At 48.8% G+C, this 19327-nt stretch overlaps 2 protein-coding genes across 7 annotated transcripts in view; one reads left to right on the forward strand and one right to left on the reverse strand.

Annotated features, from left to right (window-relative positions):
- The window catches only part of LOC101169996 (uncharacterized), a 45331-nt gene extending 39545 nt beyond the window's left edge, over positions 1-5786 (reverse strand). For 4 of the 6 annotated variants that reach the window (XR_013656436.1, XM_078948862.1, XM_023953873.2 and 1 more), the window contains exon 1: positions 5651-5786. The gene's annotated coding sequence lies outside the window, so the exon portion shown is untranslated. Of the gene's footprint in view, positions 1-1829; positions 1977-2053; positions 2175-5593 lie in introns of those variants that run through there. The other 2 variants (XM_023953866.2, XM_023953857.2) reach the window with 2 other exon arrangements.
- A 2117-nt stretch (positions 5787-7903) lies between these two features.
- mtmr7b (myotubularin related protein 7b) lies at positions 7904-19221 on the forward strand. The gene is made up of 14 exons (XM_023953851.2): positions 7904-8173; positions 8971-9096; positions 10142-10304; positions 10378-10535; positions 11015-11143; positions 12037-12171; positions 12240-12372; positions 14225-14334; positions 15803-15928; positions 16016-16065; positions 16155-16355; positions 17003-17137; positions 17223-17389; positions 17723-19221. Exons 1-14 carry the CDS (start codon positions 8150-8152, stop codon positions 17782-17784), a joined length of 1719 nt encoding a protein of 572 aa, XP_023809619.1. The 5' UTR covers positions 7904-8149; the 3' UTR covers positions 17785-19221.
- Positions 19222-19327: the final 106 nt, after the last annotated feature.

Here is a 19327-nt window from a genome sequence, read left to right on the forward strand (position 1 = left end):
ACAGCTCCTCACTGCTCCTCACAGCTCCTCAGTGCTCCTCACTGCTCCTCACTGCTCCTCACAGCTCCTCACTGCTCCTCACAGCTCCTCAGTGCTCCTCACTGCTCCTCACAGCTCCTCACGGCTCCTCACGGCTCCTCACAGCTCCTCAGTGCTCCTCACTGCTCCTCACTGCTCCTCACAGCTCCTCAGTGCTCCTCACTGCTCCTCACAGCTCCTCACAGCTCCTCACTGCTCCTCACAGCTCCTCACAGCTCCTCACGGCTCCTCACAGCTCCTCACAGCTCCTCACAGCTCCTCACTGCTCCTCCTTTACCCAGCAGACATCTCCGACCTTCAGATTCACGCCGTGGATGTTTGGTTCTCCTCCAAACCATCGACCGTATCAAAGACCTGGACCGAGTGATTGAGACGTCACTCATGGATAACATTTCACTTCCAGTTCCAACCAAATGACGTCGATTCGGTCGCCATTGTCCTCGCAATACGGCCGCCGCCATGTTGGAACCAGACGTCAATATGCAGGGATTGGTCGAGTCTGCCTGAGTTTCTATGGCAACCACTATCACCAATCAGGAGTGAGCTTGTTAGGAGACAACACCCCTTCCACTGAAAGTGGGCTCGGAAGAATCTGTCAATCGAACCCTTCCAGCGTTCGACGTGACTCCGCCTACTTTCACTGAGGGATTGTCACTGAGTTCATCTGAAGGAGAACAGAGAACCCGGTACTGAAGAGGATCAGAGTTCTCCTGTTTGGTCCAAACCTGAGATCAGGTGAACTTCCTCACCCCACCCCCCCACCCCACCCCCACCAAGCCCCCCCCCCTGCATGGTGGGGGTGGGATAATCCCAGTAAAACCAGCATAATCTGATTAAACACAGTAATCTCATTAAATGTTTTTTTTAACTCATTATATTCTGAATAATAATCTGATTAACCTCAATGTAATCTAAGTAACCACAACAAAATCTGATTAAACACAGGGTAATCTGATTACCTCAACACATAATCTGAAGCACAATGTAATCTAATTAAACAGATTACTCTTATTAAACACATCATAATATGTAATAACTATGGAGTCATCTGATCTACTAAAGCATAACCTGATTAAAAAAATGTAATCTGATTACCAAAGCATGAGTTTAGCAGAATTAAGAAGGTTTTGGAAAAAACAGTTATTTGAAAAAAGAAACACTAAGGAACGGTTTCAGGAGACCTGCGGCGTGTTTCTGCTCGCTGCAAACGCTGAAGGCGCCGTTTCTTTGAATCATCAACAGAATCCGTTTTTTCAAAGCAGCAGACGTTGATGAGCGGCTGAGAAATCGCCCTGAAACGTGTCCGGGGTTCAAACCAGCGCCGTCTGGAACCCTGAGGACGCCGTGTTCCTCCACGACGGTCCACCCAGAGATCCAGAACATTTCTAATTACAGCTAATCAATCTTCTTACTCATTGTGGTTTTTAAATGATGCTCAGGGGAGGGGGGGTGGAGGAGGGGCGGGGCTACTGTGGTTTAAATGAGACGTCTATAAAAATGCAACATGGATTCATCAAATCCATGAATTTATGCTGTTTGATTTTAAAAATGTAAGAATGAAAGAAAACTTTATAGCAGAACAAACCAGTTTAGACTGGAAGGAAAATCAAATAAAACGTTTCAGTGAACGAGTGACTGTTCTGGAAGAATCCAGGATCAGGATGAAGCTGCTGAAGATCCTGAAGGCCACACAAACCCGTGATGCCTTCACTGACTCCACCTCCGCCTGTACCGACGGCAGCTCAAAATAACCACGAATGCAGCGTGGGGGGGGGGGGGGGGTGACTCACATCCATCTGCTGTGTGATGAAAAACAAGGAACGCTTCAATCTTCATGACCAACAGAGTTTATCTCCAAGGAGATGAAAGAAGACAAAGAAGCTCCGCCCACATTGGAACACGAGATTCTTCGTTTTTTCCGGATTAGGACTCTTTTCCTGAAAGTTAAAACCAGTTTGGTAGAGTTTACATCCATGTGAAACCATGCAGACCCTTCCATTAAACCAAAAATCACCATTTTATTCCCGTTTGGTTCCAGAAGTCCCACTCCGACCGTCTTCTGATCCGTTGTCAGAGCGTTCCCGGTGCTCTTTTAACGAGGATTACGACGTTTTTAGCTCAAATTAAAAACACATGAGTCCTTTTTAGGACATAGTTTCTGCAAAAATAAAAAAAAACTCAGAACAGGTCTTTAAACATCTAACAAAACTTTAAAAATGGATCAGAACCTTTTGGATTTTGAATCCTCCACATGTAAAGCTGTTTGGACTTTTTCATGGATTTATGAGAATTGACAACAGTGGTCTGCTGATTTTTTAAGAAGTTTTTGTTATAAACGTTCGTTAAAATCCCCCAACTGTTGTTAAACGGATGCAGAATCCAGAAATGAAAGGTTTTTGGATCTGGACTCCCCTTCCTGCTGCCTTCAGGTTCCATCGGTTCTCCTGGCGGTTCCAGCCTGGAGCGGAGCATTCCTCCCCGACTGACAGCTCAGACATGTGGCTTCATCTGCAGGTGGAGGACGAACCCCTGAGGTGAATCCGTTAGGGCGGTGGGGGCTGCCAGAACAAGCCTCCTCTTCTGTGTGGTCTGGGGCGGGGCTGCAGGAGCCGCTCAGGTAAGAACTTTCACCAAGTCGATCCCAGAAACAAGTCTGAGCAGAGAACGCCCGGCTCCGCCCTGAGGCCGGGCGTGGCTGCGTCATACCTGCAGCGCTCGCTTTTCATCCCAACACCACCCGAGGGGAGGGGCCTGCACAGAACCATCGTGAGGGTCTGACGTCACCTGCAGCACCTGAACGCCGAAAAACTTAAAGTGGGACGGGCGAGGTGGCCACAGTTAACTCCGCCCACTTCCACAACATCTAGAAAATGGAATGTGGGTGTGGAACTTAACGTTCTGTTGCTCCCTTCTGCCTCCAGTGGTCTTTGGAGGAACTGCCTGGTTTAGGAAGGTGGGGGCGTGGCTTAAAGGACCTATATTATAGGGGTGTGTATTGGCAAGAGTCTGGCGATACGATATGTATCCCGATATTTTACCGAAACATGTTTTCTTTCTGTTTTTTTAAAAATGACTTTGAAAAAACTCAACCTGAATTTTAATGTCTTCCACTGTAATAAAATGGTCAAATTCGGTTTAATGATCACAATGTTAAACACTGCAGTTGTATCTCATATATAAGTTGCGTTTACCAAAGCAGTGCTTTTATTTTGGTAAGTTAAAATAAAGAAAGGGAAAAGTCAACATTGTCTGATTTAAAAAATATCTATTTTTTATCAGTGTAAGAAAAAACAAAGAATGAATGTTCCTTAACCAATAAGTTTCTATTGGGGAAATAAAATGCTGTTTATTTTCAGCATTAATGTAGCTTCTCTAGTGCTTTTCAACGGTTCTGGAGCCTGAATGGTGCTTCAAAAATAAAGGGGGGGGGGGGGGGGGGGGGGCACTGATTCTTTCCAGAAACAATAAAATGTGATGATGAGGCAGCAGGACAGAACGAAGGAAAGTTGCTTTAATGTAACAGAGAAGGTGCTTTGTATGTTTACAGTCTGCTCTGCTGCACCTTTGCCTGCAGACACGCTTCTCACACACAGAAGGAACTGGTAACACTGATCACCACAGTCAGCCTTTTTCAGAGCGATGTACACATCCCTCTGATCCATCAGGTCACTAAACTAGAATCCATTGCTTTGAGGTTCTGCAGAACTTTAGCCCGCTTTGCTAGCATGTTAGCAGATGCTAAGCGCATTAGCCTATTAGCTGCTGTCGTGCTTCACTCGTATTTATCTGAGCCGCTAAAAAGCACAGAAATCCTCGTTTTTCTATCTTACTGGCAGCAACATGGCTCAGAGTTTCTGTCTAGTATCCCTTCAAGTAAAAACGAAGTATTTCATGTCTCAGAACAACAGAACCAGCTGCCTCTGGCTGCAGTCTTCCTGTTGTCTTGTGCAGAGTAGAGCTGCTCAAAGAGGCTCCATGTTCTCTGCTGCCAACTAGAGGTCGGAGGGTGAAGTGGACAACAAGAGTCAGACGCTGAAGGACGCTCAGAAATAATTAAATAAACATCGATCTGGCAGCATTTTGAATCCATACAAGTATTGCCGAATGAAGTATTGGGATATTTTACCCAATCGATTTTTTCTTACACCCCTACTATATTATGCTATTCTTAAGCCTTTTATAGTAAACTATATCCATTCATATGATCATAAATTACCATTAGCACACTAAACAACAATTTTTTATTAAATATGTTTCGCAGCTTATTTTCCTACCAGGAAGTAAGACGACGATCTCTGAGGCCCCGCCCTTTGCTGCGTGCGGGTGCCGCCCATTTCATGACCTACAGTCGGTCTCAGCAGCGTCTCCAAGCGAAAACAAACATCGTCTGAACTTTTGCAAAGATGGATGTGCAGATTGTGCAAACGTAAAGACAGCGTTCAGCCGACCACTCGCTCCACTGAGAAAGTGGGTGTGTCTGTCAGCCTGGGGGCGGAGCTGGCACTGCAGACTCTTCCTGGAAGGGGCGGTTCCTCACTGGTCTACATCAGCTCGTGAGGAACCGCTCGTTTTCGTGGATTGGGAGGGGCTGGTGCTGGTTTTTACAGGAATATGCGTGAACGGATCCAAAAACCACCGTGGGGTTGTTTTTGTCAGGAATGAACATTTTAAACGCTAAAAAGCTCTTCAAAGAGTTGGGAGGTGATGACCTCACATGGGAGTTTGTTCGACTGACATAAAGTATTTTACCCCCCAACGGGTTCATTGCTGGACTTTGATTGATGGCGGTTTTTGATTTTTTCCTACCATTGTTCTCCGAATGTTCTTCCATATTTTTTTTCTCTAAAAGAATTTCGTTGAAGCTACTTGAACCATTGACTGTATATGAGAACTGGAATGACGTCACACTCACTCAGTCCAGGTCTCTGGTACAGTCCATGGTGAGGATTTGTCAATAAATGAATTCTATTGAATTTAGAATTCAGTATCTGTTGTTTATGTTTACTTTGTAGTTTTTGTTTTACGGTTTTCGTGCATCTTTTCTGTGTTTTTTAGTCACCATTTTGAAGCTGATGATCCTGCAACCAGCGGTTCCTGTAGAACCTTTAGAACTCTTTAACATTTGAACAATAATATTAAACTAATGTTTGTTTGGTTTGATTCAAAGCTAAAACTGTGTCCCGCATAGCGGCAGTCGCTGCGGGGGGGGTCATTTCTGCAGAGGACAACCTGTTATGTAACCTGCAAAGTGCTGCAGCAGCACAAACGCCCCGATGTGCGCGTGCACCTTGAAGACACGCTGAGTGAGTGCGTGTGCCCGCCTGCAGGCTTAGCACGAATGGGCACGCGCAAACAGAACCTCCACTGAGATGATCGTTTCCCCACTAACCAGCAGCACGTGGTCCCTCTGACGTCATAATAAACCATCCACCATGAGATAATTACACATCTACGCAGTGTCCCTCGTGCGTGACGCTCTGCGTGCGCTGCGCACGGACGCGCATTCCCGGGTTCTTTACCCAAACTGACCATGACGAGCAGAATCTGGACTCACCGGAACCAGCCGCGAGCGCCACTTCATGCAAGAACACCTGCGGGTCTCCGCCCTCACCTGAGCGCGCCGCTGTCCGCGTGCGTCCCCCATCCAGCTGGATCGTCTCTGCAGCGGCGCATGGATGATTGGCTGAGTCACGAAAAACACGCACGCACCTGTGCGGGGGGGGCAGCCAATGGCTGAGGGAAGAGAGCTCACGGGGCTGCAGAACGCGCACGCGCGCAAAGGAGCAGCAAGGGGCTCTGTTTTTTTTAATTGGCGTTTATTTTTAGGAAAAGAGCTGAAAACTGAAGTTATAACATTTCAAATGCTCGAACCTCCAACAGGAAAATAATAAAAACACAAAAGTAAAAGAAAAAATGAAACCAAAGGTGGAGGATGACTAAACGCTGCCCAGGCTAACTGAGGAAGAGGAGCGGCTCTTCATCACAACCCGTCCGTCATAAATCAGAATCAGAATCACTTTATTGATCCCACACGTGGGAATTTAAAAAGCTATTTACAGACAGTGCAGGTAAAAGATGTGCAAAAAATGTGCAAAGGTTATCTGTTGCATTGTTAGTTATTGTACAGTGTTGTTGTATTTGGTAGGAAGGCTTTCCGGTACCGGACAGTTCTGGAGCGGAGCTGTCTGAGCCTCCTATGAAGGAGTTCTGCTGTCTGTCCAGAACCGGGTTGTCCAGGATGGACAAGTCTTCTTCAGTGACCTCCTCTCCATCACTGATTCAAACGTTTGCAGCCAATGACAGAACTCGCCTTCCTGATCAGCTTCTTCTGTCTGTTGTGTTGGGTCACTGACACCCCCCCAGCAGACCACAGGATGAATGTCCTAAAGGTGAAAGCTGGAGGTTTTCCTTCCAGTTCTGTCTCCGGGCTTTGGGAGGAGTGACAGCTCCACACTCCCGTCTGAAAAGGCGCAGGATGATCCACGGCGCTGCTCAGCCTGAACTTGATCTTTGCCCTGAAGTTCGGGGCATTTGCTGCGTTCAGGGCCTGAAGCCACCTGCAGGTAAATGCTGCCACCTAGAGGCCGAGACCAGACTGACTGAAACGTCCCTCAGACGAGAACCGCATGGAGCTGCAGGAGCCGCTTCTGCTGCCTGGTCCCAGTGACAGAGGTCAAAGGTCAGCAGCAGCTTTCTCTTCCAGAGCTCCACAGATTCTCTGTTGGATTGAGGTCCAGATTCGGGCTGCTTGTTACGTAGACGCTCCTGTGTTGCCATGGTGACGTGTTTGGATCGTTGTCCTGCTGGAAGATGCTTCACATTCAAGGCCCGTTCACACCGGGACGAATTTCGCCGGCGATTTTCGCCGACGTTTAACGCCTCGTGACTAAACAAAGGGCACCAATGAGAGTGTAAACACTGACGCGAAAAAACGGCACGCGTCAAAAAAAAAAATGCCTCGGGTTCGTTTTTTTTTTTTGACGCGTGTCTAATGGATCTATTCGACCAATGAGAATGGCGCTTTTGCACACGTGTCTGGAGCTTCTGAAGTTACAGTAAAACACCACTTGGGGGCGCTCAAACACAAAACTGCCTTTCTGAGCAAACATACCAGCGAAGAAGATAGACGCCAAGTAGCGTCTACACAGCCGCGACGAAATAATGACAGACATTCTAAAATATCCCCGAACCAAGCAGCAGTTGGAGCTACTGATGCTTGAAATATTCATGTTTTCTTTGTATTATTCTGACAAGCGTGTAAATACTTGCTCTCTTCTTCTGAGTGAAAAGCGACTTTAAGAAGCGTAAAGTTGCGCAGCGCCACCTTGTGTACAGGAGTATTTCTGTTTTACATTAAGCGCCATCTAATGTCAGGGAATGAAATTGCATGTTCGCTCGGCTCATCGTCAGCGAAAATCGCCTGGGTGTGAACACAAAAAACGTGACGAAAAACGCTGGCGAATAACGCCTGGCGAATATTCGTCCCGGTGTGTACGGGCCTTCAGTGTTCCCACTGATGGAAGGGGGGTTTTGTCCAAAGTGTCTCCATCCTCGGACCCGTTCATCCTGTCCTTCATCCGGATCCGTCGTCCTGGTTCCTTTGGAGACAAACAGACCTGAACCATCACAGCGTTTGTGTCAGTGTATTATTTTCTAAACTGGATTGTTTATTTATGCTAATTTAATTCAAGGCTCCATGGAAAGACGGAAGTTGGTCCCTTTTCAAAATAAACTCGAATATTACAGAATTTTGTTTAAATAACAAATTTATACAAAACAGGAAACATAAAGATTTTTTTTGTATCAAACACAAAATGTTCTTGCAGAGACTGAAATGATCTTAAACTCGTTTTTGCTCAGCGGGGTTTTATTTTGAAAGTCGGAGCCGGAAATGCTAACACTTGCTATTGTGAAGGGAGGGTCTCGCGCGCAGGGGCAGCGGTTCTGGCTCGGAGACTGGACCGGTACCAGCATGGGGAACCCCGCGGAGCTCCGAAGCAGCCGCCGCCCAGACCGGAGCGCGTTTGTCGGCGTGAATCCGCGGGTTTAACGGACCGAAAGCAAAAACGGAACGGCCGGTTCTCCGCCTCCTCCATTTTGGCCGTCGGTGATGGAGCTCATCCGGACACCCAAGGTAAGGACGGTCGCGCCCTTTGGGTCCTTTCCGTTCGGGTTCTGTTCCGCTTCATCCCGGAGTTTATTGATGCGAGAGTCTTGGTGTAACGGCACCGTTATTGGACCGGGATGAACACGGTCCCGGTATCTCAGGAGGGGGACAGTCGCGGTCACCTGCAGGCCCCCGTTATTTATCCCGGTTCGGTTCATTTCCAGAGGCTGAACGGAACCAGAACTTTGGGATGAGCACCCAGTGTCCGATAATGGAATCAGGCTTCCAGCTTGTGGGGTGGATGGTTCTCAGAAGGCGCGCGCGCGCGCGAGCTTTGTGCAACATCCGCGCGCGCCTTCTGGGGAGGTTCCATCAGGATCGTTTGAAAATCACATTTAAAGGAGAAAGTGCAAAACCTGATTGGAATTACTGAAAAATATGAAGACAAATATTTTTTAAACTTGAAATAAATGTAAAAAATCTCAAACTTAAATTTACAAAAAACTTTAGACCTAAAGCTGTTACCAAAAATAATGATTCTATTTTTGATTTACTTTTTTATTCAAGTCTTTATTTAATTCTAACTTTTTTTAATTTGTATTTACAATTTTATTCATCAAATGTTCAATAATTAAGTTTACAGTCTGTTCATTTGTAGTTTATTTTCTCATTTTTCCAATCTCTGAGCGTTTCATTCCCTTAAAGCGGACCCTGATCCGACCCGTGTGGTTCTGCCAGATCTGACGATCACGCGTCTGAGCAACACCTGAAACTACCTGAACCCTGACAGACTCGCCGTTTCAACCTCCTGTCCTGTGTCTCAGGTGGAACACGTCCGTCTCCTGGACCGGTCCTCGGGTCAGAGGAAAGCCCGTGTGGGGACCCTGTACCTGTCCGCCACGCACACCATCTTTGTGGAGAACGACCCCGAGAGCCGCAGGGAGACGTGGGTAAGCAGGAAGCCAACCTCCTGACCGGCTCCGCCCCGGGCCGCTGATGGACGTCTCTGCGGTCTCAGACGGACGGACGAGTTATGTCCACCAGGGTTTATGTCATTTTCAGTCGGCCACACTGATCTGAGTTTACTCCGCCTCCTTAAAAACGTCCCAAAAATGGACATAGTCGAGTTTAGATCGTCGACTGTATCTGAGAACTGTGACTCCTCCCCCCCTGGCGTTCCAAACAGGAAGTGGCTCCAAGAAGCCAAAATCCCACATGCGTCTACAGAGAAACAAACAGCTGTTCCTCCGTTGTTCTATTGGTCAGTAGAACCGTTCTGGATTTTCGTTTTTTTCCATCACAAACTGACCATTCAGATCCCTCATCAAAAGTAGGCGGAGCCTGCTGGCCTCCACAACGCTCAAAACGTTTGACAGATTTCGTGTAGCCTGCATTCAAGTGTTGGGGGTGTGGCCTTCCAACAGGCTCACTCCTGATTGGTGAGAGTGGTTGCCATAGAAACGTTCATTCAGACCAACTCTGATCCATCACTGCCTGACGTCTGGCTCCAACATGGCGGCGTCCATCTGGTTAGAAAATGGCAATGGAATGACTTCCTGTGAACTTCCTTCAGCGTCTGCGTTGAAACTATTCCAGTCCAGATTCAGATTTTTCCGTTTTGAACTAATCAAACTAATCAGGCTCTGTGACATCACAGATCCAGAGGCTGTGGCCCCGCCCCCTGAAACTAATGTGAGGACGCGGGCAAACGGGGGCTCTCCTCCAACGTTTCCTTCTGACCTCCACGTCTCTCCGTCTCCTCAGACGTTTAGCAGGAGCTGTGATGAAATCATTTCATTCATCAGTAATTCGTGTGTCGATTACGCCGTTTGGACGTCATCTGTGCGCCGTATGCGTGATGTAAACGTGATGTAAACGTGATGTAAACGTGATACAGCAGTGGTTCATGTGGGAAAGTCTGAACGGTCAGAGCGGACACACACCTGCGTAAAAGCGTAAACCTTCTCCGTTCCTCTGGTTCTCCGTGTGGAACAGGTTCTGCACAGCATGGTCCACGGCGTGGAGAAGCCTCCCGCCACGCCCTCAGGAGGTCAGCTGATCCTGCGCTGTAAAGACTTCCGGCTCTTCCACATCTTCATCCCACAGGAGAAAGACTGTCTGGACGTCCACGCCTCTTTGGTCCGTCTGACGCGACCAGGTCTGAGTCCGCCTGCGCCTTTGTGTCCTGAGGCTGCTCTGTGATGAAGACGTGAACTCCTCTTCCTCCTCAGAGAAGTACAGCGAGCTCTTCTGTCTGTCCTTCAACCCCAGCGTGAACAAGGAGGAGCGCGAGGAGTCCTGGAAATTCCTGGACCTGATGGCGGACTACAGGAGGATGGGCGTTCCCAACAACCTGTGGGTTTCCACGCCCGCCAACAGTGAATTCAGGGTAAGTGGAGACCGGACGTCTGCATGAACCGTCACGTCTGCAGGAGCCGTGACGTCTGCAGGAACCGTGACGTCTGCAGGAACCGTCACGTCTGCAAGAACCATGACGTCTGCAGGAACCGTCACGTCTGCAGGAACCGTCACGTCTGCAGGAACCGTCACGTCTGCAGGAACCGTCACTTCTGTAGTGGCTGGCGTCCTCCACCAGAGGGCAATGTCCTCCAACGACCAGAGAACCACAAGAGAAGGACGTTCTCCAGCTGCCAGCTTTCCTGTGAAGGAACGCAGATTTTTGTTTCTCCTGCAGCTGATTGGTCATAGATCAAAGGGCTGATTGATGCTTCATGATCTGTTCTCTGTATCTTCCTCTTCCTCACATGCAACAGTTCCCGTTGGTTCAAACATCAGAAGAGGAACGGTGGCAGCACTCCTCTATGAACACGTGTCACACTCACCTGCTCCGCCTTCATCTCCCCGCAGGTGTGCGACACCTACCCCTCCCAGCTCTTCATCCCAAAGTCGGCCACGCCCACCGTCATTGTGGGCAGCGCCAGGTTCCGAAGCCGAGGGCGATTTCCTGTTCTGTCCTACTTCCACCAGGACACTCTGGTCAGTGGTGTGCACACTCACACATGCACACACACACATGCACACACATACATGCACACTCACACATGCACACACACACATGCACACTCACACATACACACTCACACATGCACACACACACATGCACACACATACATGCACACTCACACATGCACACACACACATGCACACACATACATGCACACTCACACATGCACACACACACATGCACACTCACACATGCACACTCACACATGAACACTCACACATACACACTCACACATGCACACACACACATGCACACACATACATGCACACTCACACATGCACACACACACATGCACACTCACACATGCACACTCACACATGAACACTCACACATACACACTCACACATGCACACTCACACATGAACACTCACACATGCACACACACACATGCACACACATACATGCACACTCACACATGCACACACACGCATGCACACACACATGCACATACACACTCACACATGCACACTCACACATGCACACACACATGCACACACACACGCATGCACACACACATGCACACACACACATGCACACACACACATGCACACACACGCATGCACATACGTACCCACGCACACTGGAGTACGCTAGGCTAGCAGGAGCTCGTTAGCATCCATGCTAACCTAAATAGAAACCAATGTAACGGGTGAGGCTAAGGCTAAAGCTAGCATAAACAATGCACTCACAGTCCCCCCTCCCCCCACACAGTTGCATCAGGCCCTATTGGCCGACGGAAGTCACATGACCGAGTGAAGCAGCACACAGAAGCAATGCTAACATAGGACAGAGGGAGGGGTGGTTCACCCGGGTTACACACAAGCACAGTGAGGATGATGAGGATGATGAAGAGCTCCCCCCGCAGGCTGCCGTGTGTCGCTGCAGTCAGCCGCTGTCGGGCTTCAGCGGCCGCAGTCAGGAGGACGAGATGATGCTGCAGGCCGTGATGAAGGCCAACCCCGGCAGCGACTTCATCTACGTCGTGGACACCAGGCCAAAGGTGACGGTCACCGCACACGCACACGCACACACCTGCCCTGCACGGTCCAAACGCTAACATGTGTGCAGCTGAACGCCATGGCGAACCGAGCGGCGGGAAAAGGCTACGAGAACGAGGACCACTACACCAACATCCGTCTGACCTTCATCGGCATCGAGAACATCCACGTGATGAGGAGCAGCCAGCAGAAGCTGATCGACGGTCAGTGGAGCCGCCCGTGCACGCTGTAGTGCACGTCTGCGCACGCTGCAGTGCACGTGTACTCACTCTAAGCTGACTCACTTTGTACCTGTCACTGACCAAACTGTCCAAGAGACCATCACCCGTCTGAGCTCGTCTACATGCTGCCTTGATGTGTTACCCACTAGATTTCTAAAGTCCTGAACAGTGTGTTGCCATCAATTAATTAAATAGTTAACATGTCTCTTCAATCTGGAATATTTCCAGAGGCCTTAAAAACTGCAGTCATTAAACCTCTCCTGAAGAAAAGCGGTCTTGATCCCACTGTACTGAATAATTTCAGACTTATCTCTAATCTGCCATTTTTAGGAAAAGTCCTTGAAAAAGTTGTCTACCAACAGCTCACTGATTTTCTCTTATTAAACAATTCATTTGATGTTTTCCAGTCAGGTTTTAGACCCCATCATAGCACAGAAACTGCTCTTATCAAGGTAACCAACGACATCCGCCTGAACACTGATGATGGAAAAGTCTCTGTCTTAATCCTGTTAGACCTGAGTGCTGCCTTTGATACTGTTGATCATGGGATCCTTTTGCACAGACTCCAAGACTGGGTTGGCATCTCTGGATCTGCCCTAAGTTGGCTCAAGTCTTATCTAGAAGACAGGAAATATTTTGTTGAAATTGGGAGTTGTGTCTCAGACTACATGGCCTTGACTTGTGGTGTGCCCCAGGGATCAATCCTGGGACCCCTTCTGTTCAACCTCTACATGCTGCCACTAGGGCAGTTAATACGCAGTAATAACATATCTTATCACAACTATGCAGATGATACTCAGATCTATGTGTCACTGACAACAGGTGAATATGGGCCGGTGGATTCACTCAACCACTGCCTCCAACAGATCAGTGCGTGGATGCAGAACAACTTTCTCCAGCTAAACTCAGACAAGACCGAAGTTATTATTTTTGGCCCACAGAAACAAAGAGAAATTGTCAGCAGCTACCTTCATTCTCTGTCTCTTAAACCCTCAAATCAAGTCAGAAATCTAGGGGTAATCATGGACTCTGACCTGAACTTTAACAGCCATATCAAGTCAGTAACATCAGCGGCATTTTACCACCTGAAAAACATTGCCAAAATCAAAAACATAGTGTCAAAGCCAGACCTGGAGATACTTATCCATGCATTTGTCTCCAGCAGGTTAGACTACTGTAACGGCCTGCTCATCGGCCTCTCCAAACGAGCTGTAAAACAGCTTCAGTACATCCAGAATGCTGCTGCTGGAGTCCTGACCAGAACCAGGAAGTATGATCACATTAGTCCTGTGCTCAAGTCTTTGCACTGGCTCCCTGTACCTCAAAGAATAGACTTCAAAGCAGCTCTGCTTGTGTACAAGTCTCTCCATGGCCACGCACCAAAGTACATCTCTGACATGTTAGTGCCATATGAACCATCTCGTACTCTGAGGACCTCAGGGGCCGGCCTCCTGTTGATTCCCAGAGTCAGAACTAAACAAGGGGAATCAGCGTTTCAATATTCTGCAGCTAAAATCTGGAACAGCCTCCCTGAAGTCGTAAGACAGGCCTCTTCTGTGTTCATGTTCAAATCTAGACTCAAAACATTTCTGTTTAGCCGTGTATATGACTGAAAGGTCCTATCTGCACTTTTCTTTCCTTCCTTTCTTTTTAAATCTTTTTTTTTTTCTTTTCTTTTAAAGTAAATTTTATGTTGATTATTTCTATGATGTATTGTGATTTTAATGCATTTTTCTGTTTTGTGAAGCACCTTGAATTACTTTGTGTACGAATTGTGCTATACAAATAAACTTGCCTTGCCTTGCCACGTGTCATGACTCCTCCTCTCCTGCAGTGGGCGACATGCGCTCCCCGTCCATGAGCGACTTCCTGTGGGGGCTGGAGAACTCGGGATGGCTGAAACACATCAAAGCCATCCTGGACGCCGGAGTCTTCATCGCCAGGGTGTGTGTGACACAAACACAACACAAAGAAAGACACAAACACAACACAGACACAATACACACACAACACAAAGACACAACACAAAGAAAGACACACAACACAAACACACACAACACTGACAGAGCACAAAGACACGACACAAACACAACACAGACACAACACAAAGAAAGACACAAACACAACACAAAGACACGACACAAACACAACACAGACACAATACACACACAACACAAAGACACGACAAAGACACAACACAAAGAAAGACACACAAAACAAACACACACAACACTGACACAGCACAAAGACACGACACAAACACAACACAGACACAATACACACACAACACAAAGACACGACAAAGACACAACACAAAGAAAGACACACAAAACAAACACACACAACACTGACACAGCACAAAGACACGACACAAACACAACACAGACACAACACAAAGAAAGACACAAACACAACACAAAGACACGACACAAACACAACACAGACACAATACACACACAACACAAAGACACGACAAAGACACAACACAAAGAAAGACACACAACACAAACACACACAACACTGACACAGCACAAAGACACGACACAAACACAACACAGACACAACACAAAGAAAGACACAAACACAACACAAAGACACGACACAAACACAACACAGACACAATACACACACAACACAAAGACACGACAAAGACACAACACAAAGAAAAACACACAACACAAACACACACAACACTGACAGAGCACAAAGACACGACACAAACACAACACAGACACAACACAAAGAAAGACACAAACACAACACAAAGACACGACACAAACACAACACAGACACAATACACACACAACACAAAGACACGACAAAGACACAACACAAAGAAAGACACACAACACAAACACACACAACACTGACACAGCACAAAGACACGACACAAACACAACACAGACACAACACAAAGAAAGACACAAACACAACACAAAGACACGACACAAACACAACACAGACACAATACACACACAACACAAAGACACGACAAAGACACAACAAAAAGAAAGACACACAACACAAACACACACAACACTGACACAGCACAAAGACACGACACAAACACAACACAGACACAACACAAAGAAAGACACAAACACAACACAAAGACACGACACAAACACAACACAGACACAATACACACACAACACAAAGACACGACAAAGACACAACACAAAGAAAGACACACAACACAAACACACACAACACTGACACAGCACAAAGACACGACAGAAACACAACACAGACACAACACAAAGAAAGACACAAACACAACACAAAGACACGACACAAAAACAACACAGACACAATTCACACACACACAATATATAGCACATAATGCAGGCCCACAGCCACGCTGGCACAGACCCCTTCATTGATTCGCTCTGGTGTTCTGGTTCTGGTCCAGGCGGTGGCAGACGAAGGCGTCAGCGTTCTGGTCCACTGCTCTGACGGTTGGGACCGGACAGCACAGGCCTGCTCTGTGGCCAGCATCCTGCTGGACCCGTTCTACAGAACCATCAAAGGACTCATGGTGACCCACACGCTCTAGAACCGGACCTCCTCAAACCCAAACCTGCTGGGTTCTTGATGTTGACCTTTCTCTCCTCGTCTCCTTCAGCTGCTGATTGAGAGGGACTGGGTTTCCTTTGGTCACAAGTTCTCCCACAGGTCGGTTCCGACTGATCCGGGTCTCAGAAAGACCGACAGGTAAATGCTGAGACCCCCCAGGACAGTTTGTCATGGGTGCTGCTCTGCAGGTACGCCCACCTGGATGGGGACCCCAAGGAGGTGTCCCCCGTCATGGACCAGTTCCTGGAGTGTGTGTGGCAGCTGTCCGAGCAGTTCCCGTGTGCCTTCCAGTTCAACGAGCGCTTCCTCATCGCCGTGCGCGCGCACGTGTACTCCTGTCAGTTCGGCAGCTTCCTGGGGAACTGTGAGAAGGAGCGCAGAGACATGAGGTACGCCGTCGTCTGGCACCGGAACCGCCATTCTGCTTTACGTTCCTGAAGGTTCTGGGCCCGGGAAGACCGGACCGCTTTAGAGACCCAGTCCAAAGAAAAGGCTGGGTTTGGGTTTCCAGCAGCATTTGTTCTGGTGACGGAGAACCGAGTTTAAGATTCTGATGAATGTATTTCTATTTCTAGTCCATGTGAATCAGGAGCCGACGAAAAAATGCTGCTGGAAAACGCTCAGTTGTTACGCAGAAGCCACGATGGGCGGAGTCAATGCCTCCCAGCTCCGCCCCTTTCTTATGCAGACAAATTAAAGTCTTTGTTTTCCTGGAATCTGGATCAGAACCGGATCAGATAGCTGCGAGACTGCTGCGTTGCTAATGTAAGGTTGGGGGGTGAGGGGCTGTAAGCTAGTGGGAGAGAGTGTAAACAAGAGGATGATGGGAAATAAGGCGAGGCTTACTTCCACCCCAACTCAGAGGTGAATTTCTAATGAACTCCTGCCGCTCTGCAGAAACTATGTCCTAGAAAACCACACAGGTTTTTAATTTGAGCTAAAAACGGCGTCATCAGAATGAAAAGACGGCGTTGAAAACAGATCAAAGGGTGGGGGCTGTGCTGATGAGAGTGCACGTGTGCGTGCATGACTGCAGGCTCCGTGAGCGCGCTCACTCCGTCTGGCCTCAGCTGTGGAAGGACCGAGCCCAGTTCACCAACCCGCTGTACCAGGCCGAGCTGAGCCAGAGCCAGGGCGTCCTGAGGCCCAACACCACGCCCTACTGCTTCAAGTGAGGCCCCGCCCCCACACATGATGCTCCGCCCTCTTCCTCTGTTTTCAATTCAAAAGTCACTTGTGAGCCTTGATGGTTCTAGAATGTGGAAGGGGCTCTACAACCACGCCCAGAGGCCAGAGAGGCCGCCGCCCCCTCGCCAATCCCCCGCTGTCAGGGGCGAGAGCCAGCAGCTGGGGCAGGAGCTGACAAATCACAAGGAGGGGCCAGCAGGAGGACCCGCCCACCACCACTCCGGCCCCAGACAAGGTATGGAACACCCCCTCCCCCACACGCCGCAGGCTGTGATTGGCTGGACTCGTCCAATCAGCACGTCTGACCGCTGCAGACATGAGGCGTTCAGGGTCTGTTTGGAAATTAGAACTTAAGGGGACACAGACCTAACGGGGGGGAGAGCAGGAAATCAAATGAAGGGTCCTTTAAGTTGGGGGGTCAGCAATGTTCTAAAAGTCACCCCACCCCCCACAGTGTTTTCTTTGAATAATTCTTTATTGTCAGCGTTACAGGCGACAGGCGGCGCCGTGTCTCCGCTCTGATTGGCTACAGGGGGGGTCAGCTGACTGTCTTGTGTCACTCCCACAGAGGATCTCCACACTGACGGGGCAGCCAATCACGAGGCGCAAAGTCCAGAGGCGAAGGACTGACCGGCTGCAGCTCAGACGCCGCGGGCCGGAGCCCCCCCCCCCAATGTACTCTGACCCAATCACCAACCAGCGCTCTATTAAACCTCGCCCGTGTCCTAAAACATGGACCCAGAGGACAGACAGCCAGAAATGAGCGAGGACCCCCAGCAGGGGGGGGGCTGTCCGTGCTGCTGCCTGACTGGAAAACGGGAAGCTGACTGAATGAGGGGGAAGCTCCGCCCCCTGCTGGGCAGACTCAACACTGTGCCCTCTACTTATTAAAACTTTTATACGTTTTTAACCAGCACCTGTTCCCTGTGGCCCCGCCCACAGCTGCTGCAGCAGCTGTGGGCGGGGCCACAGCTGCTGCAGCAGCGGGGTCTTCCTCCACCAACGGTGTTCCCGAGCCGTTCCACCTGAACGGAGAACGTTTGGAGCGTTACCGTGGGAGACGTGGTGTTTGTTGGCAGCGTTAACAAATCTTCACGTCTGCATTTTTTTCTGTTCTCCACTCTGAGTCCGTAGCGTTTGTTGACGCCCCCTGGTGTTCGCTGTGAGGAAGTGCAGCTCGCCATGTTTTCCAAAGGCGTTTCAGGAAGGTTCCCTCAACTTAGGAGTTCCTGCTGGAACAAACGGACCTGTGATTCTAGAACATGACCCTCTGTAGACCCGGCGTTCTCCAGCGAGGCTGTCCCACGAGCGAGGACGTCCCACGAGCGAGGATGTCCTCCACGTTGGGTTTGTTGCCACAGTAGATCATTCTGCCATCAAAGCAAAAACGACGTAAAAACGTCTCGTGGAGCTGAAGCTCGGTTCTGAACAGGAACACGTTGGTTGTGTTTGATCTGCTGGTTGATGTGACTCGGGATCCAAACGTCACAGAACCGGCTCTGAGCCGGGCCTCTGAGGGCCCGACGATGGAACCTCATCTGTAAAGGAAAGACTTTGACTCAGGTGGGTTTGAGTTCAAGCTGGTGTTTGAAGATGGTGCGTTTGGGGTCTGCGTGGGTTTCAGAGTTTCAGATGAAGAACCTTCATCTCGTCTTCCTCACAGCCTTGATTTCTGTTTGGTGTTTGATGTACATGACTGACGAGAAGGAAGAATAAATGTTGAAGCTGCAGCGAAGTGAATTCTGGGAATCCAGCAGATTGTCCAATCATCTCTTCTGGAGCTCCTGAACGTCTCTTCCTGCTCTGGTTGTGGGTTCGAGTCCAGTCAGCAGCACACACTCCACTCCAGTTGCTGGAGCCTATCCCAGCTGCTGTCAGGTGAATGTGGGGTTTATCCACCACAGACATACACTCACACCTGAATGGAGTTCTGAAAGAACCCGAGGAACCAGGAGAACCTGCGTCCTGGAGAGATCATGTCTTCCACCAAGAGGATCCGTGTTTTAAAAAACGTTTTAAATCGATGTACAAATGTGGGGAGTTTAAATAAACTCAGATGTTTCCTGGTTCTGGTTCTGGTTCTGGTTCTGGGTCAGTCATCGCTCTTTCACATGAGTTGAAGGTTGCAGAGCTTAAAGAAGTGTAGAACGTCAGAGAAGGACCGGTTCTGGAG

Source organism: Oryzias latipes, chromosome 1, assembly GCF_053564925.1.
Source record: "Oryzias latipes strain Hd-rR chromosome 1, Olatipes_Hd-rR_3.1".
In the NCBI taxonomy this organism is placed as follows: Eukaryota; Metazoa; Chordata; class Actinopteri; order Beloniformes; family Adrianichthyidae; genus Oryzias; species Oryzias latipes.